Source organism: Neovison vison, chromosome 12, assembly GCF_020171115.1.
Source record: "Neovison vison isolate M4711 chromosome 12, ASM_NN_V1, whole genome shotgun sequence".
NCBI classification, from domain to species: domain Eukaryota; kingdom Metazoa; phylum Chordata; class Mammalia; order Carnivora; family Mustelidae; genus Neogale; species Neogale vison.
The window spans coordinates 125,011,395-125,038,694 of NC_058102.1; the positions used below are offsets into that span (position 1 = coordinate 125,011,395).

The 27,300-nt window shown below is 38.4% G+C and overlaps 1 protein-coding gene across 2 annotated transcripts in view; it reads left to right on the forward strand.

Moving 5' to 3' along the window:
• Nucleotides 1-2,280: 2,280 nt before the first annotated feature.
• The window catches only part of STAM (signal transducing adaptor molecule), a 90,964-nt gene continuing 65,944 nt past the window's right edge, over nucleotides 2,281-27,300 (forward strand). The window contains exons 1-2 of one of the 2 annotated variants that reach the window (XM_044228241.1): nucleotides 2,281-2,499; nucleotides 24,510-24,594. In XM_044228241.1, coding sequence (XP_044084176.1) covers nucleotides 2,460-2,499; nucleotides 24,510-24,594 — 125 coding nt within the window. In that variant the 5' untranslated portion in view covers nucleotides 2,281-2,459. The remainder of the gene's footprint in view (nucleotides 2,500-24,509; nucleotides 24,595-27,300) is intronic. The other variant, XM_044228239.1, reaches the window with a different exon arrangement.

Here is a 27,300-nt window from a genome sequence, read left to right on the forward strand (position 1 = left end):
CATGGATAATGCTACCAAGACTAATTCCTTCACTGTTCTCATTGCTTTTACATATTGATGATCAAGGCTAAAACAATTTGATCACTGGCTTACTGCTGGCCATAGAATAATTCAGTTTCCTTACTAAAGCACAAATCATATTCAAACTCATTTTCATAAATATTTGGCTTTGATCTAGGATGATTATGATAATGTGTCCCAGACACTGCTCAAAAACTTAAGACGGACAAGTTGTCACTTGATTCTGTCAGACCAGTCATCAAGAATCATTTTTTGAGAGAGAATGTTCTGCTTCTCATATCAACAGTGATGTTTTAGGATTTTATACCTGCCATAAGGAAACACAAACAAACTTTTGGCATTGGCTCCTTAAAATGTTAAGAACTGGTGATACTAACATATCACATTTTGTACATTGTTGTGTTTTAACTATGCTTCTGAAATAAACATAGGCTCATTACTCAAGAATCTGGAAAATATAAAATGCATAAAGAACAAAAAATCATCCCAAATTTTACCACTCAGAGATAATCGTCATAATGTTCTCATGTATTTCCTTTCAGACTTTAAAAATCAGGGGTATTTTGTAATTTTACATGTTTTTGTTACTTGCTTTTAAAAACTTAGTATTTAGATGTCTTTCTACAAAAATACAGATCTATATAATCACCTCTAACAGCTGTGGAGTTTTTACATTGTGTGTACTATAATTTACTAATTTATAAGGACTTATAATGATTAGTTATAATAACCAATATTAATTATAACGATTTCTTACACTTATTTGGTGCTTACTATAAATTTAGGGCTTAAAGCCTCAAGGGTTTGGTTTGTATTTATCCATTTGATCCTCACAACCCTATTATTATTTCTGTTTCTCACAGATGAAAAATTGAGGAACCAAGAAGTGAAGTAATTTCTACCACCTCTTAATATTGGACATTTTAGTGGCTAACAATGCTGTGATATTATAAACAACGTTGCCACGAAGGTCATTGTTCATGTTCTTAAAGAATGTCTTTATGATAAATTCCAAAAAGCATAACTGCTGGGTCTAAAGGTGTTTACATTTCTAGAAGTTTTTTGTAACAGACTCTCAGATATTGCCTTCAGGGGGACTACATTGTTTACACTTCATTCAACAACGTGAGTATAGATTCTCCGTATCTCATTTCAATCCCTGTCGGGCAAAAAGGGATCTGAATGCTACTTTAATTTACATAAAAATGAGATTTCATTTTTAATGATTTCTGTAAGCACTCTTTGTATACTAACCCTGTCGCTGACAAGTGGTAAATATTTGTTTACATGCTACATTTGTAAGTGCTCTAATTCAGGTGTAACTTACAGGATTCCAATTTATGTGCAAGGTGCTGTTACTTTGTTCCAAGTGGGACACAGAACCTCGAGGTGCTCCTTAAAAATTCCACATGATGTAGGCACAATTTGTTAGGTATTTACATATAAAATCACTAAATAAACATTCTAAGTGGTTAGGAATCCCTCATCAGTTTCTAGTTCCATTTACAGTTTTGTTTTGGTGTTTTTGCTCGGGCTTGCGGGGGCGGGGGGGCTACCGTTGGCATTCTTTTGTGTGAAACTTATTTTCCAAACATCGCAACTGCCTAGTGACTGCACAGTTAGTCAGTAGTGCCAACGCCCAGCTAGAAGTGCTTTCGACAGGGATTCAGAAGCCAGAGGCGTTCAGGGACTCTCGGGAAGGTGCCCGCGTTACCTCAGCCTCTCCGAGGGAGCCGCGCGCCCTGACACTCCCCGCTTTAAGGATTCGGGCCAATCGGTTCGGCTCACATGACTTCATCCAAACAAATTTCCTGTCATCCCAGGCAACAACGGAACTCACGGCTTTTTAACTTAGATGACCCCCAATAAATGAGTTTCCACCCCCTCTCAACAGAGACTATAAAATTCTGACAGGCTACCGACCGAGGGGCGAGCACGGGGTCTCATTCAACGCTCACGCGACCCTTTTTCTTAGTCTCTGATTCACTCCGGGGCTCGGTAGTCGGCTTCGGTGCGCCTGGAGGACCCCGTCCTCCGGAGACTCCTGGCCAAAGCCAAAGCAGAAAACGCAGGCATTACTCCCACCCTCCGGTATGACCAGTCAGAAGGGGAGTCAGGCAGAGAGGGCGCTTTAGGGGGCCCTGTTTTGGCGGGGCAGGTGCCGGGCAGGTTTTGAGCAGGCAGCGCCGAGGCCGTCTAAATTCCCGACAGGCTCCTCGCAGGGGGCCTTGTCTGCGCCTTCGCTGTTGCCGCCGCCGCCGTCGCCGCTGCCGCTGCAGCGGTTGCTGGGGGGGTCGGTGAGAGGTGGAGCTGTCGCCTGCCTTGGGGAGTCCGTCTGTATTGCTGTTTTTGTCTGAGGAGTCTTCATTCCTCCGTCGCTCCCTGACTCCCGTGGTGTCGAGGGGGAATCCCTGCGGACCCCTGGGCACGCAGCGGAGATGCCTCTTTTTGCCACCAATCCCTTCGATCAAGATGTTGGTAAGTCCTTTTGCCGCTCCCTGTCCAGCCTGAGCCGGAGTGCAAGCCCACCCTGCCCGCTCTCTGCTGCGTTCCTGTCCCCCTGGCCGGGGCTGAATGCTTCCCTTTTTCTGAGGCTCCTTCCTGAAGAGTTTGGAGAAGGTTGGGGGCTTGGCTCATCAAGGAACGGGACTCAGAGAGCCTGTGAAGTGGGCCTTAGACTTGGACTGGGTTTCGAAAGAATTGCTTTAGAGGGTTGGTGTGGAGGGCCTTGGAGGAACAGCTGGTGTAGCGTCTGGTGCTGGGACAGTGCTTCTGGAAGAAGGGAGTTGAGAGAGCTGAGCAGTATGTCACCTAGGGTAGGATTATAGGCCCTCCAATAAAGTGTTTCCCTGGATGAATTCAAACGTTTGGACCTAGGAGAATGCTTTAGATTAGCTTCCTTAGGGGATTTTAACGTCCTTTTTCTTTCTTTCTTTCTTTTTTTGTAATTGTAAGGGGAGGAGAGAGCTTCTGGCTAAGGATAGACTCCCCAAAACGTTGGGAGAGATGCAAATGGAATACTTGGCAACAACTGAAACCGAATTCAGGACCTGAGCCATTGTGCTGCGTTCTTTAGACTCTGTCTCAGTACTTTAAGAAGTGTGGAAGAGGACCTTAAATCTGAACATGCTGATTTATTTTGATTTTGAAACGCCTTTTTTGTTTGTTTTTCTGTTTTCTGAATCATTGGTTTTGGGGATTGAGTATACCAATTCAACAGGTTAACTCTCCCCCTCCTCCCTGGGGGTCTGAGGATAATAATGACAAGACTGAGTTTCCAGGGAAAGAATTTTGAGGTGATTTGAATGCACTTAGGAAGTTTGGAATGGCACACAAGTATGGAATGAAAGCAAGCAAATTACCATGACTGATTAATGTGGTAAAGAAATATAAAGACATCCTTAGGGAATTGCTTTTTGTTATTTTGTGTAATTTAATTACAAATAGCAGGTGTTGATTTTTGCTTTTTAACTCTTTCTTTAGAGCATGTCATTGAGGCTTGAAGGTTTGGGCTAAGAGTAAGAAGAGGGTTCAGTCCCATCTTGGCCACGGCCTAGCTCATAGTGAAATCATGGACAAGTCACTGAAGCTCTTTGAGTCCCAGAGTATTCATCTTTACAGAGTGGAAAAGTACATTATGTTTGTGATTTAATGAAATAATATGTGTAAAGGGCCCACTGCAGTGCCTTTATATAGGAGTCACCTATTAAATGATCACTATTTTTGATTCCAGTTTATATGCCTGGCCTGAATCAGCAGTGGCTGGAACTTTAGAGATCGCCAACAATACTTAATAAACAATTGGAAACTTGCATTTAATTCAGTAAGCACTTAGCACGCAGTTACAGATGGTCCCCAACTCACAATAGTTCAACTTAATGATTTTTCAACTTTAGCATGGTGCAAAAGGGATATGTATTCAGTAGAAACTGTACTTTGCATTTTGAATTTGGATCTTTTCCCGGGAAAGCCATATGCGGTCGGTATGATCGTCTCTCAGGATACTAGGCAGCGGCACCCACCTTCAGCTCGCCGTCAGCCACGCAGCCACGAGAGTAAACGACCTTTCTGCATCCATACAACCATTCTTTTTTTTTTTCTTTTTCAGTATGGTATGCAATAAATTATATGAAATATAAAAAATGGGCTTTACGTTAGATGGTTTAGCCTGACTATAGGCTAAAGTAAGTTTTCTGAGCACACTTAAGGTAGGCTGTCTAAGCTGTTGGTAGGTTAGGTGAATTACATGCATTTTTGGCTTAGGATATTTTCAACTTACTATAGGCTTGTTGAGACCTGACCCCATCATAAGTCTAGAAAGATCTATTCTTACATGACACTGTCTCAGTGACATAAGAGAGTGATGAATAAGGCATGATTGCTGCTCTCAAGCAGTTTCATAACATTACAATAATTTCTAGGGCAAATGCTCAAAATATAACAATTTCTTAATACCTACTTCTGTTTCCAGAGCCTTTATCTCATTTTCATGACTGTATATAATCTAGTTTCCAACTACATTCACTTTTATATCCTACTGACTTTTAAACACACATTTCCTTTGGGTTTAAATAAATTTCTTAATATCAAACTCTTTCCCATTACCTAAACCAGTCAGTTCAAACATAGGCTCCTTTAGCTTTTATACTTTCACTTCTAACTTATTTCTTCTACATTTCTACATGTGCCTACATGTGCTCATGACTAAACACCAGCTCGGTCCAGCCAGCTCAGTCTAGCCCGTTATTGAATAATTTCCTGATTAGTCTAGGATTTCTCAATAGTGACACTATTGATAGTTTGGACGAGATAAATATCTTTGTTGTGGAGGTCTGTCCTGTGCAAGGTAGGACGTTTAGCAGCCTGCCTGAGCTCTACCGCCCCTCCATGATTTTGAAAGTTTTCAGACATTACTAAATGTCCCCTGGGGGCACAAAATAGCTACCAGCTGAGAACCTCTCTTTAAGCCCACTGAAATCTTGGTCCTTTTCCAAACTCCTGCAACACTTTTTGTCTTTACCAAATTATTTAGTATTAAAGATAATTATATCCTGTATTATGCTCCGTAATTATTTTATTAGTTGCCACATAGTAGGTGTCTCATCCCATAAATGTTTGTTTGAGACTGCCTCACTTGAGCCTGCTGGACAGTAAGAGTAAGGATATTCTTTTGCTCCAGGAAATCTTACCTTTTAAAGTTGGGTTCTAGTGTTTGGATCAATTCGCTCCTCATGATCCATATATGAAAATATGAGAGATTATCCTGAGGAGACCTGTCAGAGACTCCCAACAAATAATACTTGGAAAGAGTCCAGTAGACTCCCATGTTAATTTTTTTTTACTAGTAACATATATAGAATATGGTGTGTAGAATAAATTCAACACCCTCCTCACTTTGTCCATCAATGAGTATGTGACATTAAAGTAGTCATACTAAGTCACTTGATATAATTTATCACCTAACGTTGTATGCATTTGTATTTCTTCAAAATTAACTGTCTTTAGCTTTATTCATAAACTGAATTGGTGAGTCAGAAATTCAGTGATTTATATAAGGTGACATTTTATACAAAGAGGCAGAATATTGGCCATAGCTTTCCCTGTAAGAAGTGCTGAAATGTGTTGTTAGAATGTGAGCTCCATGAGGACAGGGATTTTTGCTTTGCTCAAAACTATATCCCAAGCATATGGACCACTAACAAAACATTCAGCAAACATTTTTTTAATTCATGAAACTCATTTTGGATGTTGTATTCCTTGCTCAGTTCAACTTGAATTATAATGATAACTTATTCCATCAAGTTTTTATTTCAGAGTCCCTAGTGAGTTCCGTCTTGCCAAGTGTAATGGTCCATTCCTAGTCTATTTCTGTGTTGATCGCAGCTTTCCTCTTTGATATACTCTATTCGCTTGTTTTCTGGGACACCAAACTTTTCTAATTTTCTGCTTAGGTGCTTTTTAGTCTTTTTGGCCTCTCCTTTTTTGTTTCTTCCAAATGTTGAACCAAGCCTCAGGCTCAGTTCTAGAAATTGTTTGACATTTTTCCCCTTGCAGCCTTACTAGGCACTTTAGCTTAGTGTTAAGAATTCACACTCTGGGGGCACCTGGCTGGCTCAGTGGGTTAAGCCTCTGCCTTTGGCTCAGGTCATGATCTCAGGGTCCTTGGATTGAGCCCCACATCGGGCTCTCTGTTCATCGGGGAGCCTGCTTCTCCCTCTCTCTCTGCCTACTTGTGATTTCTCTCTCTGTCAAATAAATAAATAAAACCTTAGAAAAAAAAAAAAGGAATTCACACTCTGGAGCTATACTGCTTGAATTCATTGTCCAACTTAGCAGCTTATCAGCAGTGACACTGTGCCTCAGTTTCCTTATCTTTAATATGGGATATAGTGATAAATGGTTCTTAGTTTTCTTATCTAAACGTCCTCATTTCTTCATCCTTGCCTATTTCTTTTAGATGGCACCATTGTTTTTTCCTGTCACTCATCTCTGATGTTAGGAGTCATGATGGTTTTTTCCTTTTTCACATTCTACATGCATTCTGTCAGTAAGATCTTTGGTTCTGCATTAAAAACATATCCAGAATTTCCTCACTTCTCCTTAACTTGCCTTACCACTATTATCTTGCTCCAATCATTGGTATCTCTTTCTTAGACTGTGGCAAGAGGTTTATAGTTGGGCTGCAGGCTTGCCCTCTGTAGTTAGTTCTCATATACAAAGGTTAGTGATCTTTTAAAAAACCTTAGATAATATCACTTACCTGCTCAGAAAACTGCAGTAGCTTTCCATCCCACTTAGAGGGAAATGCAAATTCCTTATCATGGCTTACAGTTAGCCCCCTTCCTGTGTCCTTGATATGATATTGACCTTCAAACTCTCATTCTAAGCTTCTTGGGTCTGAACACTCCGAGGTCATTCCTGCCTTTTTCTCTATATTGTGCTGTTCTCTATGCTTGTGATGTTCTTCCCCTGGGTATTTGAAGATCTTGATGTCCATTACAACATTCAGGATTGTTCAAGTAAGTTTCGAAGAGAGGCTTTCCCTAAATACCTACTGTGAAAAACAAACCCAATTTGTACTCCCTCACTCTGCTTCCTTGTTCTGTTTCATTTTTCTTTATGGTACTCAACTCCCTGAGTGTCTCCTGTATGGATGAGAACTTTTCATTTCAATTTTTTTTTAAAGATTTTATTTATTTATCTGACAGAGAGAGAGCACTGGTAGGCAGAGTGGCAGGTAGAGAGAGGGAAAAATAGAGAGAGGCTCAATCCCCAGACTCCGGGATCATAACTTGAGCTGAAGGCAGATAACTAACTGACTGAGCCACCAGACACCCAAACTTTTCATTTCTGTCCCTAATAACTAGGGACTGTATCTGATACACAATAAGTACTCAATAAGTATTTATCAATTATTTTCATTTCCAGTCTTGTATTTCTGTTTGGTGTTATCACCTAGAAATCAATCTATCAGAAAACCGAACTTATTTTTCAGTCTGGTTCTACTTTCATTATATGGTAATTTTATGGGGTTCTAGTTATCCTGATTTGAAGCCCTAGAGGCATCTTTGAATCATTACCCTGCCTCTGCCAAATCATCATATCTTTGTTTTTGTAATAGCTTTTTTTTTGGATTCCTAATCAGAGTACTTCGGACCAGTTTGTATCCTTTAGACTTGGCCATGTTCTTAGTCTATTTTTCTATTCTCTTCAGTATTATAAACCACAGCCAGTTTAATTTTCATAAATGTTAATGGTACATTTATTCTCCTGCACTATGGTGTGATGGAAAGACTTTGGGCTTTGGGTTTAAATTGCAGGTATGGCATTTGTTGTTAGTAAATGGGCATAGTATGGGCAAGTACAAAAGCCCTTTAAGTTCACTTTCCACCTTTGTAAATAGGGATTAAAATATCTACTCCATGGAGTTGCTATGAGAAACAGTTATAAAAACACATGACATTCTAATTCTTTACTGGAGATGAATAGGCTTCAACGGGATGTTCAGAACCATATTTAAACTTTTCTTCTCAAGTATGCTTTTCCTCTGTTCTCATTACTGGTATTTCAGTTTAGTCACACATGTCAAGAATCTGGGAGTCACTCTTGACCTCTATAGTTGTAACTTTCTGCATTCCAGACAACAAACACATACTATGGTCTATGTGCTAGGCACACTGAATGTGCCTCAAGGAGTTGGTGTTGCTGTAGTCTGTACACTTTATCTTCCTAAAGTCCCCATTTGTTTTCCCTCAATTCATGCCACTCATCCTTTCTATTCTCATTGCTGCTGCTAGGGCAGGCTTAGATTACTGAACTCTTAACGTTAGTACAGTAGCCTCAGTTATCCCTGCCTCCAGTCTGTACCCAGTCATTTTCTAGGTGGCTGATAATCTCTCTAAAATGTAATATAATCATATATCTCCTCTGATTAAAGCAGTTTAGTGAATCTACAGCTTTCATGACAGTTTGAACTTTTTGGTATAGCGTGTAAGACCTTACAGCATTTAGCTCTCTCTTTTTTTTTAACCTCTTCAGCCTTACCTTCCACTATGTTTTCTCAAGGCATATTTCTTTGTTGGCTTTATACTACTACTTTTTTAGGTGTGGATCCTCTGGCTTGACATAGCTTTCTCTTCATTAGTCTTGATTAGGGTTGTTTTAAGGATATGATGCATATAAAGCAGTTAGCACACTAGCTTCTTTTAGAATAATGTTAGATAATAGCTCTAGAGCCTCTAGAGGCTGCTCAGATTCTAAGGGGTAGAATCAGTTACTGTGAAAATATACTCAGGGGAGAAATGTGAAAATTTTAGAATACAGGTCTGTTAAAAATCTGATAACCGTTGGGTTAAGAATGTGTACTCATTGTTTCTTCTGTTTTGATTTTACTTCTCCTGTAAGGTATTCCTTGTATAAAGCTTTTCAGGTTTTCATTTCTATTTTGTGCTTTTTTCTGAGATGCTTCCATGCTGTTCCTTTGACGCCTACTTCCTTTCTGGTTAGTAGAATTTCAGATTGCTTTTTTTTGTAAACAGTTTCTAGTGGTCAGGGGGATAGGAACATTAGATGAAACATTTTGGAAAAATTGATAACCATAATCTCAAAAAGACAATAATTTCTTTAAGACTTGTTTTCTCCATTAGCCATTTTTGATGAACTGTTAACATCTCTAAGCTGATTGACCTTTTTTTTTTTTCCCTATAGCCAGAATACGATGGGCAGTCATCTTGTCAGCATTTCTCACCTCCCCAAATCTTTGAGAGTTATAAATTCTGAGAAAATAAAAAGTAGCTGCTTATCAGGAAAAGTTCTCCATTGAGAAGACTTTTGAAATTCAAATGAGGCGCTGCTTATGTTTTTCTGGGTATTGCTAGGCAGATTTCTCAATCTCCTCTTTTTGAGTATAGATATACCTGGGAGATCTTGCTGGTTAGTTTGAGATTACTGCAGTAAAGCAAATATTGCAGTAAAGAGAGTCAAATGAATTTTGTTTCCCAGTGCATATAAAATTTATGTTTACATTATACAGTAGCTATTAAGTATGCAATAGCATTATGTCTAAAAAAAAGTATATACCTTAATTAAAAAATACTTTATTGCTAACAAAAATGCTAACCGTCCTCTGAGCTTTCATTATGTGATAATCTTTTTGCTGGTGGAGGGTCTTACCTTGATGTGGATGGCTACTGACTTGACTTCAGGGTGATGGTTGCTGAAGATTGGGGTGGCAGTGGCAATTTCATAAAACAGCAACGAAGTTTGCCACATTGATTGGCTCTTCCTTTCATTGAACTCTTTGTAGCATGCAATGCTGTCTGACAGTGTTTTACCCATAGTAGAATTTATTTCAGTGCTGTAATCTGTCCTTCAGTCCCTGCTGCTGCTTTATCAACGGAGTTTATGTGATCGTCTAAACTCTGTCGCATTCCATCAGTTTTCGCAGCATCTTCTAGTAGATTCCACCTCAGAAAACCACTTTTTTGCTTATCTGTAAGAAGCAACTCCTCATCTGTTCATATTTTATCATGAAATTACAATAATTCAGTCATGTCTTCAGGCTCCACTTCTAATTCTAGTTCTCTTGCTATTTCCACCTGATCTGCAGTTACTTCCTCCACTGAAGTCTTAATCCCCTCAAAGTCATTCAGGATGGCTGGAATTACCTTCTTCCAAACTATTACTCATGTTGATCTTTTGACCTTCCCGTGAATTGTGAATGTTCTTACTGGCATCTAGGATGATGAATCCTTTGCAGGTTTTCAGTTTACTTTGCCCGTATCTATTAGAGGAATTTGTATCTATGGCAGTTGTAGTTTGTGTGTGTGTTTCTAAGATTTTATTTATTGAATAAATATTTCTAAGATTTTATTTATTTGAGAGAGAGAGAGAGAGCATGAGAGTGGGGAGGAGGCAGAGGGAGAGGGACAAACAGATACCCAGCTGAGGACAGAGATTGAATCAGGGCTCAATCCCAGGACCCTAAATCATGACTTGAGCTGAAGTCAGACACTCTACTGACTGAGCCATCCTGCGCCCCAGGAAATGTATTTCTTAAATAGTAAGATTTGAAAGTCAAAATGACTCCTTGATCCGCATGCCACAGAGTGGATGTGGTGTTAACAGACATGAAAACAACATTAATCTCTTTGTACATGTCTGTCATGGCTTTTGGGTGGTCAGGTACAATGAGCAGTCGTATTTTGAAAGGAGAATCTTTTTTCTGAGCTGTAGGTCTCAACAGTAGGCTAAACTATTCAGTAAACCATGTTGTGAACAGATGTCCTGTCTTCCAGGCTTTATTCCATATATAGGGAGCACAAGCAGAATAGATTTAGCATAATTCTTAAGAGTCCTACGATTTTCATAATGGTAAATGAGTACTGGCTTCAATTTAAAGTCACTAGCTGCCTTAGCCCCTAACCAGAGGGTCTTCCCTAGCTTTCAAAGTTTTGAAGTTGAGCATTGACTTCTCTCTGGCTCTGAAAGGCCTAGTTGGCATCTTTTGCCACTCTAAGGCTGTTTTGTCTACATTGAAAATCTATTGTTTGGTGTAGCACCCTGGATAAAGACCTTAGCTAGGTCTTCTGGAGAACTTGCTGTGGCTTCTCCATCATCACTTGCTGTGGCTTCTCCATCAGCACTTGCTGTGGCTTCTCCATCAACACTTGCTGCTTTACCTTGTGCTTTTGTCTTATGGACATGTCTTCTTTTCTTAAACTTCATCAATCAATCTGCTAGCTTTGAAATTCTCTTCTGTAGCTTCCTTACTTTTTTCAGCCTTCATAGAATTGAGGAGAGTTAGGACCTTGCTCTGGATGAGGCTTTGGTTTAAGGGAATGTTGTGGCTGATTTGATCTTCTCTCCAGACCACTCAGACTTTTCTCCATATTGGCAATAAAGCTGCTTCATTTTCTTATCATTTGTATGTTCACTGGAGTATCACTTTTAATTTCCTTCAAAATCTTTCCCTTTGCATTCAGAACTTGATTAACTGTTTGGTTCATCAGACCTAGCTTTTGGCCTATCTCAGCTTTTGACATGCCTTACTGACTAAGCTTCATCATTTCTAGCTTTTGATTTAAAGACACATGTGGCCCTTCTTTTCACTTGAACACTTAGAGGACATTGTAGAGTTACTAGTTGGCCTAATTTCAATATTGTTGTATTCCAGAGAATATAGGGAGGCCCAAGGAGAGGAAGAGAGATGGGCCAGTGGACAGTCAGAACACACACACTTTTTCTATTAAGTTCATTGTCTTAATATGGGTGCAGTTTGCGGTGCTCTGAAACAGTTACAATTGCAACATCAAAGATCATTGTTCTTTGTATACAGGCATACCTTGAAGGTATTGTGGGCTGGGTTACAGACCGCAGTAATGAAGTGAACATCTAAATAAAGTGAGTCAAATGAGTTTTGTTGTTTCCTCATGTATATAAAAGTTATGTTTATATCATACTGTGGTCTACTAAGTGTACAGTAGCATCATGTCTAACGAACAATGCACACACCTTAATTAAAAAATACTTCATGCTAAAAAATGCCCACCGTCATCTGAGCTTTTAGCAGATCATAATCACTGATCACAGAGCACCATAACAAATATAATAGTAATGAAAAAGTTTGAAATATTGCAAGAATTATCAAAATGGGACACATGGAAAATGGAGTCAAAGCAGGGTTGCCACAAACCTTCAATTTGTAAAAACAACAACAACAACAAAAAAAAACCAAAACCACCTTATCTACAAAGTGCAATAAAGTGAAGGGCAGTAAAATGAGCTTTGTCTGTGGGAATAATCTGAGGATAAAATGAGATCATTATGAAACTTTGCATTGGTTAGAAGCAAGTCTCTTTTCTTGCTTCACTTTTACCTTCCCTGCAACCCGTTTTTGTCTTAGAAAATAGTTTTGAGGAGCGCCTGGGTGGCTCAGTGGGTTAAGCCGCTGCCTTGGGCTCAGGTCATGATCTCAGGGTCCTGGGATCGAGTCCCACATCCAGCTCTCTGCTCAGCAGGGAGCCTGCTTCCTCCTCTCTCTCTCTGCCTGCCTCTCTGCCTACTTGTGATCTCTCTCTGTCAAATAAATAAATAAAATCTTAAAAAAAAAAAAAGAAAATAGTTTTGACTTTACTACTTATAAAACCATGTTGAATTGTTATAATAGTTTTTATTCTTTCCAATTAAAAAAAAATACTTGTTTTGTAACTGAGAAGAACTGCTTTGCTGCCCTTATTGATCTTGAGGCAGCATCAGTAAATAATCTGAATAGTTTAAAAGTTTGGAAATGGGTTGCATTCCGGATGTACGTAAGTTTGAGTCAGGTACTGATCCTATTTATGTATCAGAGAGTAAAGAATGTAGTTCATGAGTGTTCAGCCTACCTGCTGATGACTGTACCATACACTCCTGGGTACACCTTAATTCAGGAGCTGTAAGATCATACTTAGCTACTATATAGGCACTTTATATTTGATCAGTCATAAGCGTATCCTTTTCAGTAAGTTTTTAAGTTTTGACTTTTAAGTATTAATAAGCTTAGTTATTTTTTAAGAAGGTGATAGATTTCAAGATTTAAGAGTTTTCTTTTACAAAAATGCACTATGTTTTTAAAAGGCCTGCTTGACTACCAGCCAGTAAAGATAATGAATCAATTATTTAAATACACTATCAGATCAAAGTAATGACTTGCTTTGCTTTTCTAAGATGAAGTAAATGTTAGACCAGAGGATATTTGATCAGGATGACTCAGTCGATTTTCTTTGGCTTTGTAAGGGTTAGGGGTCTTAGAGATAGAGCTCTGAGAATCCTCAGAGCAGTCCACTTGGATTTGGTTTACATTTTGCATTTCTTTGAAGGTAAAATGTTCTTATAAAGGAAAGTATTGAAAAATAAAGTGTGTGACTGGTCTTTGTCCCTGTTTCCTGAGAGGGAGCCTCAAAATCTTGGGAATTTCTTGAATGATAGGAGCATCTTATTCAAGAAGGGCTCCTTGTATAAAGTTTTCACTTATGCTAATGAGATGACTCAGCATGGAAGCTGGTCACTCCAGAAGGACTTAGCCTTGTGATTAGGTGCTTGGGACTTTGAGTCATATGACCTCTGGGGAGGGGTAGGAGGCGTGGAGATTGAGTTCCAGTCGGTTCCGACCGGCCCTTCATAATAAAATGCCAGTAAAAACTACACACCAAACCTTGGTTGAGTCTCCTGGTTTGTGAGACACACTGATGTGTCAGGATGATGCATCCTGAGGGCACAGAAGCTTGGGCCTATGCATCTCTTCATTGGCTGATTCAGATTTGTAATTTTTGTGATAAAATTGTAATAAAAATGCTTTTCTGAGTTTTTTGAGTTGATTTAGTGATTAATGAACCTGAGGGGTAATGGAAACCCCTGATTTTGTTACCAGTTCATCAAAAGTGCATATGACCTAGGAACCCGAGAGCTTGTTGCTTATGTCTGAAGTGGGAAACATTGAGGGAGTTCTGTGCCCTCAATGTGTGGGCTGCACCAACTCCAAATAGGTAGCATCACAGTTGCATTGTAGAGGGTTTTCCACAGTGAAAAGTAAAATTGGAAAATCATTGAAGTAGATACTATTAAAGGTGTATGTGTTTCTGTGAGTTTTATGGATTCATACTGTAATTACATGAGTCAGTTTAGTATTTATTGAGTCCTTAGGTTGAGAACATGAATATTGAAAGAATTTCCCAAAGTAGAAATTGTTATTATTTTCAAGGGATTTATAGTGTGTTATGGGAACTTGAACAATGACAGGTAAATTTGACTCAGTTATCCTTTTGGTATATACCCTGCAGCCTGAATGAAATTAAACAGGATTTCAACATATGCTTTGTAAGTTATCTGTTTAGTTTCAAGAGTAGTGTTAGTTTCTCATTAGGTCTCATTTTCCCTCATGCGAACCATTTTCACATATGGGCAGTAGTCTTTTTTTTTTTCCTGGAAGTCCAGTTCTGATTAGACTATTTCCTTGCTGCAAATTCTCTTGTCTGTTTCTTGATTTAATACAAACATCTCATCTTGTATTTTAGGTTTTTGAGTGGTTCCAACCTTTGACAAAGTAGTCTCTATTGTAGCCAGCCTAGCTTCTTTGTTATACTTGTTTATTCTTTATTATACTCTACTATATATTTACTACTTAAATAGAAACAAAAGAGTTCATTGTTAATCCTGTTCTCTCCTTAGTTTCTAAGTATATCAAGAAGCCTTGCCTGATTCTTCTTTTCTCTCCCCCCAGGTCTTTACCATTTTTTTTCCAGCTTGCATCAGGCTTTCCATTTTTTTTTTCTTTTCTATAATACTTTTTCTTTCATCTATTTAGGTCTCTATCTTCTGGTTTCATTTCTTTTTTTAGAGTCTCAGCTACTTCAGATGGGGCCTGGCATAGATTAGAAGTTTATTCCATTTTGTTGAATATCTGTCCAAATTTTAGTATTTCCTGCAAATAAGTCACTTTTCCAAGATCTCAGATGTCTTGGACATTTTGTATTCTTACACAAGGAATTTGTGTGAATAACCTGCTTTTGTTATCTACCCTATTAGAAGATGGTATGATGACTAGGCATAGGTACCCACTACTCACTAGTTATCACTCACTGCCACTTTATAAGATACTTAATGTAATCCTCTAATGGCAATGACTAGTTGGTAGGTGTTGCTCTATCTCTTGGGGCTATGCTGTGGATTAGGAATTATTAGCCTACATAGAGTTTGGAAAGAATTGGCTGCTTGCTGTTTTCTGCTTCAAATCTCCAGCTCTCAGTAGTAGATCACAGTGGGGAAATGAGTATTATTATCTGTTGAACCAGGCAACAGGGCTTTGAAGGGAAGTAGGGAGCAGGAATTTCACTGTCTTCACCAAGACCAACCCTTACAAATAAGAATCTTGGTATGGGTCAGGCCTCCTACCCCCAACCTGTCTCAGGCTAAAAAAAATGAAAATGTTCATGGAGATCATGGTGATGCTGTCTTTCAGTCTATCTATTCTTTGAGTTACAGTGTTCCACTCAAGACAGGTTACATTCTACTTCTGTATAGCTTTTGTTTCAGAAGAAAATAATGATTTCTTCTGAAGTTTTTCCCTCCTTCATAGGTTCTTGTTTTTTCTAACTTGCCCTATTCTGGTTTTTGTTTTGTTTTGTTTGCTGTATTTGTCTGTTTTGTTTGTCTTTTCCTTTATCTTCCGTGTAAGAAGATTTTCTCAGATAGCTGATAATCCTTGGTTTTCTGCCCATGGTTAATACTAGAGAAATAAAAAGCACTGTGGAATCTGTGATCCTGTGGTTAGGCCTTATTGACTGAACTTCATGTTGATGTGGTTTGCCATTTACTGTGGAACTCTCTCTGTCCCTCCATGTTGCTATCTTACCTTTAGGAGTTTCCTCTTGGGTTGACCTGGAATCCCCAGAGTCCTGTAATCTCTCTGAGGGTGAAGGTATGAATGAAGGTGAAGGGTAGAATAGAGTAATTTCTGAGAGGGCAGGTATTTGATGGGGGTGGGTGGGACCTCAAGAACACTCCCCTGCTTTCCCAGTTCTAGGATTCCCCAGGACTCACAGGACTCAGTTATAGTTATAGCTATGATTTATTACAGTGAAAGGACCCAAAGTGCAATCAGCAAAGTGAAAGGGCACATGGGTGAAGTCTGGAAATACCAGGCATAAGCTTCCTTGGCTCCTCTTCCAGTGAAGACATGCTTACTGTCTTCCAAATAAGACATGCTTAATTCCCCCGGCAGTGAGGTGTGGCAACATGTGTGGAATGTTGCATCCAGGGACATTCATTAGACTCAGTGCTTTGGATTTTTCTTGAGAGCTGATCCTGTAGGCGTATTCTGCTTGGCAAGTACCCGAACTCCAGACTCTCACAAAGAAAGCATATTCAGTATAAACCATATTGTCTGTACAATCAGTTTAGACATAGGGGGCCAGTTTTTAAGTTCTGAGAATGGTGAGAACTCTCCCTAAATCTAAGTTCCCATACACCAGACAATGCATAAACAACCCTTTTAAAGGATACCAGTCAATAAAGAAAGAAAGAAAGAAAGAATACCAGTCAGCCCTCTATGTTAACCCTGTTTTTTTTTTTTAAGTTAACTAATTATTTTTTTAATTTTTATTTTTTATTAATATATATTATTTGTTTCTTTTCTGAACAGCAGGTATCAGCATTCACACAGTTGCTTAATTCCTTTATTTTTAAAAATGGACTTTATTTTTTAGAAGAGTTTTAGATACACAGAAAAATTAAGCACAAGGTACAGAGATTTCCTGTATCTCTCCTATTCCCACATACACAGGAGTTTCCCCAGTATCAGCATCCTGCACCAGAGTAGTGTATTTGTTATAATCTATTAACCCAGATATCCCCATCATGACCACCCAGAGTTCATAGCTTACATTAGCATTCATTGTTGGTGTTGTATCTTCTGAGGGTTTTGACAAATATGTAACAACGTGTTTACCATTGTAAACAGCATGGTTTCACTGCGTGGCAAATCCTGTGGTCCACCTGTTCATCTTGTCCTCCCTCCAACCCCTGGCAACCACTGAATTAATTAATTAATTAATTAATTTTTACTTTTCTAGAATGTTATATGGTTAGAAACATGCATTATTTAGCGTTTCAGATTGGCTTCTTTTGCTTAATGTGCCTCTAAAGTTTTCAAGTTTTCTTGTCTTTTCATGGCTTGTTAGTCCTTTTTTTTTTTTTTTTTTTTTTTTTAAGCACCGAATAATATTTCACTGTTTTGATGTACCGTAGTTTATCCCTTCACCTACTGAAGGATACCACGTTTGCTTCCAAGTTTTGGTGATTATGAATAAAGCTTCAGTAGACATCCATGAACATGGAATATCTTTCCATTTATTTAATTCTTTGATTTCTTTCATCACGTTTTGTAGTTTTCCTCATATAGATTTTATATGTATTTTATAGATTTATACCTAAGTATTTTATTTGAGTGCTAATGTAAATGGTATTGTTTTTAATTTAAAATTACAGTTGTTTGTTACTAATATATAGGAAAGTTGCTGACTTTTCTACAGTCAACCTTGTATTGTACAATTTTGCCAAAATCATTTTTTTAAAATGATTTTATTTATTTATTTGACAGACGGAGATCACAGAGAAGCAGGCAGAGAGAGAGAGGAGGAAGCAGGCTCCCTGCTGAGCAGAGAGTCCCATGTGGGGCTCCATCCCAGGACCCTGAGATCATGACCTGAGCCGAAGGCAGAGGCTTTAACCCACTGAGCCACCCAGGCGCCCCCAGAATCATTTTTTTAAAAGATTTATTTATTTACTTAGAGTGCAGGAGTGAGGGGAGAGGAACATAGGGAGAAGGAGAGGGAAAGCAGACTCCTTGCTGAGCAGGGTTAGTGGCTGGTCATTTCCAGCCCCTGAGATCATGACCTGAGCCAATACCAAGAGTTGGAGGCTTAACTGACTAAGCCACCCAGGCACCCCTCATTTTTTAGTTCCAGTTTTTTCTTGTTGATATTTTTGGGTTTTTTACATAGATGAACATGCTGTCTGTGAGGAAAAACAAGTTTATTTTTTCCTTCCTAATCTTTGCACCTTTTATGTATTTATCTCATACTTTTGCATTAGCTAGGACTTCCAGTATGCTGGTGGAAAGGTATGGTGCGAGAAGACACCCTTGCCTTGTTTCTGATCTTAGTGGTAAACTTCTACTAGTTTCTCACCATTAAAAATATTAGCTGTAGACATTTTGTAGATGTTCTTTATCAACTTGAGGAAATTCCTTGTTATCCCTAGTTTGCTGAGAATTTTTATCATGAGTTGTTGGGCTTTGTCAGATGCTTTTTCTGAGTTTTTTAATAAGATCATGTGATTTTTCTTCTCTAGCTGTTGATGAGATGGATTGCATTTATTGATTTTTGAGTACAGAGCCAGCATTGCTTACCTGAGATAAATCCCATTTGGTTGTGATTTAGAATTCTTTTTTTATTTTGTTGGATTTATTTTGTCTAATATTTTGTTAAGGATTTTTGCATCTGTGTTCATCTATAGTTTTCTTTCCTAATAATGTCTTTGGTTTTGCTACTAGGGTAATATTGCTCTCATAGAACAGAAGTATTTTCTACTTCTGTCTTCTAGATGAGATTGTAGATAATTGGTATAATTTCTTCATTACATGTTTGGTAGAAATTACCATTAACCTCTGTGCCCGATGCTGTTTTGGAAGATTATTAATTATTGGTTCAATTTCTTTAATAGATATAGGCCTCTTCAGATTGTCTATCTTTGTATTTTGACAGATGCGTTTTTCAAGGAATTGATCCATTTTATCTAGGTTATCACATTTGTGGGCATAGAGTTCATAATTCTAATGTGTGTTTTCCCAGTACCATTGAGCAGTTCTCTAATTCTCAGTGGAGAGTGACCAGTGTCCCTCAGATTTAACTCAATTCTGATACTATCTAACTAGAAAGTGTCAGATCCCACAGGTTTAGGGCTCAGTCCCATAAGACTGCCCTTACTCTCCACTCGGATGCTAGTCAAAGGTCAGGATCTGTCGTATGCTTCATATTGATTGGCTGTAAATTGGAGGTTTCCGTGATCCCATCAATATCACTGAACCATTTTAATGTTCATATAATATCCTTTTAATGGCCATGAGATCTGTAGTGATATTCTCTCTTTCATTTCTGATATTGGTAGTTTGTATCTTCCTTCCTTTCTTTTTTTCTTTTCAACCATCTGTCAATTTTATTGATATTTTCAAAGAACCAACTTTTGGTTTGTTGATTTTTCTCTATTTTCTGTTTGCAATTTCACTGATTGCTGCTGTACTTCTTTTCGTCTGCTTACTTTGGATTTGATTCGTTCTCCTGGTTTCCTAAAGTAGAAGCTTATGTTAGCGATTTTATTTTTTATTTTTTAAAAGATTTTATTTATTTATTTGTCTGTTTGTTTGAAAGAGAGCAAGAGAGGGAGAGAGAGCACAGGGTAAAAGGGAGAGGGAGAAACAGGCTCCCTATGGAGCAGGGAGACCGATGGTGGCTTTATCCCAGGACCCCGGGATCATGACCTGAGCCAAAGCCAGCTGCCCAACCAGCCCAGCCACCAGGTGCCCCTATGTTAGTGATTTTAGATTTTCTTTTCTAATGTATGCATTCAAATCTATGAATTCCCAGTAAGCACTGATTTCAACTATATCCTACAATTTCTTTCTTTCTGTCTTTCTGTCTTTCTTTCATTAAGTTAGCTCCATGCCCAGTGTGGACCCCAGCACAGGGCTTGAACTCACAATGCTGAGTTTGAGCTCTGAGCCGATATTATGAGTCAGATACTTAACCACCTGAGTCACCTAGGGGCCCCTGTCCTACAAATTTTTATATGTGTACTTTCATTTTTGTTTAGTTCAAAATATTTAAAAATTTCTCTTGAGCTTTCTTTCTTGACCTGTGTATTATTTAGAAGTGTGTTTTTTAATCTCCATGTGTTTTGTGATTTTCCAGCTATTTCTTTGTTATTGATTTTTTTTAAGATTTTATTTATTTATTTGACCGACAGAGATCACAAGTAGGCAGAGAGGCAGGCAGAGAGAGAGAAGGAAGCAGGCTCCCCACGGAGCAGAGAGCCCGATGCGGGGCTCCATCCCAGGACTCTGGGATCACGACCTGAGCCGAAGGCAGAGGTTTTAACCCACTGAGCCACCCAGGCGCCCCTGTTATTAATTTTTTGTTTAATTCCATTGTGGTCTATAAGCAGACATTGTAAGATTTCTAGTCTTTTGCATTTGCTGTGGTGTTTTATGGCTGTGTGATGTATTTTGGTATTTCATGTGAGCTTGAGAAGAATGTGTCTTCTGCTGTTGTTGGGTAAAATAGTCTATAGTGCCAATTATGTCCAGTTGAGTGATGGTGTTGAGTTTGTCTATGTCCTTAGTGATTTTCTGCCTTCTGGATTTGTCCTTCCCTTCCTCCCTCCCTGCTGCCTCCCTCCCTCCCTTCCTCTTTTTCTCAAAGATTTTGTCTGTCTATCTTTGTATTTATCTATTTGACAGAGAGGGGGAGGGCGCGTGCACACATGCAAGCACATGCAGGCAGAGTGGCGGGCAGAGGGAGAGAGAGAAGCAGGCTTCTCATGAAGAGGGGAGCGCGACACAGGGCTTCATCCCAGGACCCCAGGATCATATCCTGAGCCACCCAGGTGCCCCTATCTTTGTAGTTCTGTTACTTTCTGACACTGTTATTTTGACATTCTGTAGTTAGGCATGTACATATTAAGGATTGTTACATGTTTTTGTAGATTTAACCCCTTTGCTTTATGTAATGCCTCTATTCCTGAAAACTTGCCTTGCTCCAAAATCTGCTCTGTCTGAAATTAATATAGCTATTCCCACTGTCTTTTAATTGGTATTGGCATTGTTATCTTTCTCCATCTCTTTACTTTAAATGTATGTCTTTATATTTAAAGTGGGTTTCCTCTAGACAACATAGAATTGCATTTTGTGTTTTGATCACTCCAGCAATATTTGTATTTAGACCACTGATGTTTAAACTGATTATTGATATTGTTGGATTAAAATCTACTATATCTGTTACAGTTTTCTAGTTGTAGCCTTTGTTCTTTGTTCCTATTTTTTCTTCCACTCTTTTTTTTCTTTCGTGCTTTTAATGGAGCATTTCATATGATTCAGTCGTTTTTCTTTTGTAGCATATTAATTATATTTCTGTTTTTGTTCTTTTTAGTGGTTGCTCTAGAGTCTGCAATGTACATTTAGAAGTAGTCCAAATCCACTTTCAAATAACATTATACCACTTCATTGGTAGTGCAGGCAAGTGAAATGAATAACAAAATATTCCTAGTTCTTCTCTCCTTTTCCTGAGATCCTTGTTGTCATTTTCGCTTACGTGGAAACTCACACCTCCTATATCATTTTCTTCTCTCTGAAGGACTTTTTTTTAAACATTTTTTTTTTTTTTTTGCAAGGTCCGTTTGTTGGCAACAAATTTCCTTAATGGTTTTTTGTTTGAGAAAGTCTTTATTTCTTCTTTCCTTTTGAAGAGTAATTTCACAGGGTACGTAATAGGTTGGTGGTTATTTTTGCTCAGCACTACTTCATTCCATTTCCTCCTTGGTTGCATGCATTCTGAGATGGCAGATGTAATTCTTACGTTTGCTCCGGTATAGGTAAGGTGGTGGTTCTTTTGCTGGCTTTTTTTTTTCCCCCATTTTTTTCTTTATCATTGATTTTTTGCAGTTTGAAAATGGTATACCTAGGTGTAGTTTTTTTTGGTACTTGTGCTTGGTATTCTTGGAGTTCACCGGACCTGTGGTGTGATGTCTCCCACCAATTTGGGGCAATGTTGAGTTGTTTTTGCTTCAAGTATTCTATTTCTTCTGTCCATTACTCTTTGTAATTTCCCACAGTTCTTGGATAATCTGTTGCTGGGTTTTTGTTTTTGTTTTTGTTTTCCTTCTGGTCATTTTTTTTTCCTTCACTTTTCAGTTTTGGAAGTTCCTACTGATACATGTGCAAGTCCGGAGAGTCTTTAGCTGTTTCTGTCTGCTGTTGAGTGCGTCGCAGGTGTTCATTTTTTTTTTTTTTAAAGATTTTATTTATTTATTTGACAGAGAGAGATCACAAGTAGACAGAGAGGCAGGCAGAGAGAGAGGGAAGCAGGCTCCCCGCTGAGCAGAGAGCCTGGTGTGGGACTCGATCCCAGGACCCCGAGATCATGACCTGAGCCGAAGGCAGCGGCTTAACCCACTGAGCAACCCAGGCGCCCCGCAGGTGTTCATTTTTGATCTCTAGTATTTCTTTATGATTCTTATGATTCTTTTTTAGAATTTCCATTTCTGTGCTCACTTTCTTTATCTGTTCTTCCATGCTATCTCCTATTTCCATTAGAGCTCTTAGCGTTATTAGTTATAGCTTCTAAAACTCCCATCTGATAACCCCAACATTTCTGTCATGTGTGTATCTGGTTCTGATGCTTACTCTTCATATTGTGTTTTTTTGCCTTATAATGTGGCTTGCTGAAAGCTAGACATGATGTACTGATAAAAGAAACACCATCCTTCAAAAACAACAACCACCACCCACCATCCTTTAATAGCACAATAGTAAGGCGTTAGGTAGGAAGTGATATAAGTGGTGATTAAATCTCAGTCTTTTATTTATTTATTTATTTTTAAAAAGATTATTTATTTATTTATTTGAGAGAGAGAGAGAGAGAGATATCAAGTAGGCAGAGAGGCAGGCAGAGTGAGAAGGGGAAGCAGGCTTCCCGCCAAGCAGAGAGCTCAATGCGGGGCTTGATCCCAGGACCCTGAGACCTGACCTGAGCTGAAGGCAGAGGGTCAACCCACTGAGCCACCCAAGCGCCCCGCTCTCAGTCTTTTAAAGTGAGCCTCTGCCCGTAGGGTGTGAATTTCTCACATGCTTCTCAGTTTTTCCCCTCTCTTAGGTGGGAGAAGATGACTAGCTGAGCTGAAGTTGAGTATTCCCCTTCTTCTATGTGGAAGGGTGGAGCAGGCTGGAGTTGGGCATTTCCTTTACCCCAGGTGGATTAATCTCTGGTAAAACCCTAGTTGGTTAGGTGCTTAACAAGTTGCCTTGTTAAGAAGAGAATGCTCTGGTGTATCTCACAATAGTTACTGTCCTCCTCCCTTTGCTGAAAAATAGAAAGTTTTCTCTGATATTACCTTGAGATCCTGCTCATAAAAATAAAATTACAAAAATGTGGGAAATCCCCTATGTCTGGGCCCTTTTGAATTTTAGCTTCCAGAATTGTGCATACTTAGCCTTCAGCAGTTTGTCTGTTTCAGCTTAGATCTGTGGTACTGGTTGGTGGTGTTATTTCTGGTTATGGAAAATGAAAAGAAAGTTGAAGGCAGAGGCTTTAACCCACTGAGCCACCCAGGTGCCTCTGTTAAGTTTTTATTTAATGGAAAATACTCAGTTAAAGCTTAGTTTCTTTTCGTTTTCCTCCTTTCCCATGTCACATATGAAAATCAACAAAATCATATAATTAGTTAAGTACCAGAAACATTTTGGTAGAGATTTGTGCCTTGTCATGTTTCTTCATTGGCAGGTAAAGTTAAGAATTACTTGATAGTGAAAGTATTTCTTCTTTCTTCGTGGGGAAGGGAATAGACCTGTATGTAGTTTCTTGTTTTTGTTTTTTTTATAAATAAGTATCAATGGCCTATTTCTCTTTTTTAAGATTTTATTTATTTATTTATTTGAGGGGAGTGTGGGGGGAGGAGCAGAGGGAGAGGGACAAGCAGACTCTTGTCCAGCATGGGGCTCAATGTTAGGGCCCTGAATCAAGACCTGAGCCGAAATCAAGAGTCAGATGATTAACCAGCTGAGCCACCCAGGTGTCCCATCAGTGGCATATTTCTTTTTTTCCCTTTCTAAAGGTTTTTTAATTTTTTATTTTTTAAAATTTTTAATTTTAATTCAACTTAGTTAACATATAATATATTATTAGTTTCAGGGGTAGAATTTTGTGGCTCATCAGTTGCATATAAAACCCAGTGCTCATCAAGTGCCCTCCTTAAATGACCATCACCCACTGACCCCATCCACTGCCCTCATCACCAGCAGCTCTCAGTTTCTTCCCTATAGTTACATCTCTTATAGTTTACCTCTGTCTGTTTTCATCTTTTTTTTTTTTTTTTTTTACTTTTCCTTCCCTTCTATGTTCATCTGGTTTTTTAAAATTTTTTATTTTATTTTTTTCCTTAAATTCCAGGGCTATTTCTTAATATTAAGTAATAAGCATCTGAAATGTGTATGGGCAAAATTATTTTAATAGGTGGTAAATGTGCCCCTAACCCCTTCTGAAGATGTTCTTGACCATCTCATTAAACAGGCTACTAGCAACTATTCTGATTTCTTATCACAACTTAGTCATTTAAATGTGATTATTTACCTCTTAAAGATTTTCAAAAATAATGTTTCTGCAATTTCTTTTCATAATACACAGAGAAAGCAACCAGTGAGATGAATACTGCTGAGGATTGGGGCCTCATTTTGGATATTTGTGATAAAGTCGGTCAATCTCGAACTGGGTAAGTGTTGCAAAGTTTCAGAGGAGCTTTATTGATTCTCTTTATTAACATGAATAAAATGAGAGTTAGAAGGTAAAGTATATTAGTTTAAAAAGGGACTTCCTTGCTAGCAAGATTTAAGGAATCATTCCATTTAAATTACTCTCTGTAGCCAATTAGGGTAACATGACTGGTAACCATGTTGATATTTTAATTAAACCCTTGTCCAGAGTTGCTTCCCAAAGTCTAGCTTTTTCCACTGACTTTTAAAACCATTAGTGATTTCTCAGTTAAGTGATTTCTCAAGTTTCATCGTTATTTTTCAGTTCTTCATTGTCATTTCTGCAGTATTCTACCTAACCAATGACTATAGAAAGACAGTTCAGGACAATATAATCTTAAACTTTTTGGCGTAAATCTTTTTGTTCATACAGAGCTTTCAATACAGCAAGTTGATTAACTGGTATACAGATTAATAATTTCCTTAATTCCTGGACTAATAACATCTGATTTTAGTAGCCTCATTTACCCCTTTGTGCCATAGAAATATTGTCTAATTTGTGTACTTCCCTGTGAAAAATGTTAGAGAACACTGCTGTGTTACACTTGATTCTTTTTTTTTTTTTTTTTTAAGATTTTGTTTTTAAGCAACTTCTGTATCCAACATGGGACTCCAACATGGGGCTTGAACTTCTAACCCCGAGATCAAGAGTTGCATGCTTCACCAACTGAGTCAGCCGGGCGCCCCATACTTGATTCTTGTGGTGCTAATCTTAACCTTCTGATGATGCTTTCTTTGACTCCGTCCTCCCAAATATAGGAAGTTTCTTAAACTTCCTTTGATCCTTTCTTTTTTCCTCTAATACTTTTTTCTTTTCTAGTACATTCTTTTTTTTTTTCCCCAAAAAAATCTTACAACTTATGTTTATCTTTATATGGGTGACATCTGTATTTTCAGCTCTGATTTTTCTCACTGTAGCACTAGTCTTGGGAACACATCATTATTTCTGGGTATCATACTATATAAGCTTTGATCTCACCATGTAGAAACCTGAAGTCATGTCTCTTTTTGCTTTAAACCTGCTTTCCCTCTTTTGTTCCCTATCTCTGTTAATGACAAGATTATTTAATTTGCACTTAAAACCTCAGAGTCACCTCCACATTAATACTGTTGCTAAATTCTGTCAGTCTGTCTCCAAAATATCTCGCAGATTGTTGATATTATAAAGTCTTCTCAGTTAACTTCTTGAACCTGGCCAAACCAGGCAAGGGTCGTTTGTGTTCAGGGTCTTTCTGCCCCTTCAGTCAAGGCCTTTTTGTAACATGCAGCCCTTTTTAGATTCCCCAAAATGTGGCCTCTAAATGTGGCCTCATCCATCTCCTTTGTTGTTTTTACATTTTAGTGTACTGAGTCTTTCTCTTTCTGACCCTTTTAGTTCCTTAATTTAATTGGAATTTGAGTAGCTACTGTGTGCTGTATATCTTTTCCTTTTTCTCTATTTCTGTTGGTCCCACTTTACTTGAGACCTTCCTTACCATAGCTAGACTATTGAATTAACCTCCTGGCGTTTCTTTCCATTTCTTTCCTATCCACTTCTTATATCCAGTTGCCCTGTAACAACTCTGACCATATTACTGCCCTGCCTTCTGCAGTGAGTTGTCTGTCCTCCCTCTAGGCATCTGGCTCATTTATTTTTCATTTATTTTTCCGCTAAGTACCATTTTTTTCAACAAAAGCCTTTCAGTTGCCAGTGTTTTCTACCTTAGTTTATGCTTCTGGTCATTGTATTCCTTTAGTGTGAAGTATTTTATTCTCCCATTTTCTGTCTCTGTTTTCTCATATCTTTCCAGGCTCAATATACATATCATTTCTTCCACAAAGCTTTCTTTATCCCCTTTACAGCAAATCATATTATGGCCATGTGAATCCTCAAAGCACTGTATCAAAATCATTCTTACTTGTATTTTGTTGTGTGTTACAATAGTTTATGTCTATGTGATAGACTTAGATTTGTAGAATGAAAAGGTCCGTGAATTTTTGTTGTGCAGTTTAGTGGTAGTTTAGTTTAGTTTAGATAGTTTAGTAGTCGAGAGCATGGGACTCTGGAGTGAGACTGCCTGGGTTCACATCTTAGCTCTGACCACTTTGCTGTGTCACACTAGGTATCTTATCTTCCTCATTTGCTATGTAGGAATAAAAATTGTAAGTATATTGTACTTAACTTAAAAATTTTAAGTATAATATATTGTAAGTGTACTGTCCGTGGTGTACATTACATTACTTAAAGCTGGAAGTTTTTACCTTTTGACCCCCTTCACCCACTTCACCTCATCCCACCCCCCACCTCTGGCAACCATCCACCCCACTATTCTGTGAGTTCAGTTTTATTAGGTGCCACTTGTGCATGAAATCGTACAGTATTTGTCTTTATCTGTATGAGTTATTTCCCTTAGCATAATGCCCTCAAGGTCCATCCAGTATTGGCCTTATATATTTAAAATGACCTTTAAACATTAAAAAACTTTCCCATTTTTTAAACATTTATCTATTTATTTGAGAGTGAAAGAGAGAGGGAAAGGGGTTGGGGCGGGGCACAGGAAGAGGAAGAGAAAAAACCAAGCCAACTCTACACTAAGTGTGGATCCTGATGTGGGGCTTGATCTCACTACTCTTGAGGTCAGACCTGAGCTGAAACCACGAGTCAGACACTTAAATGACTTCGCCTC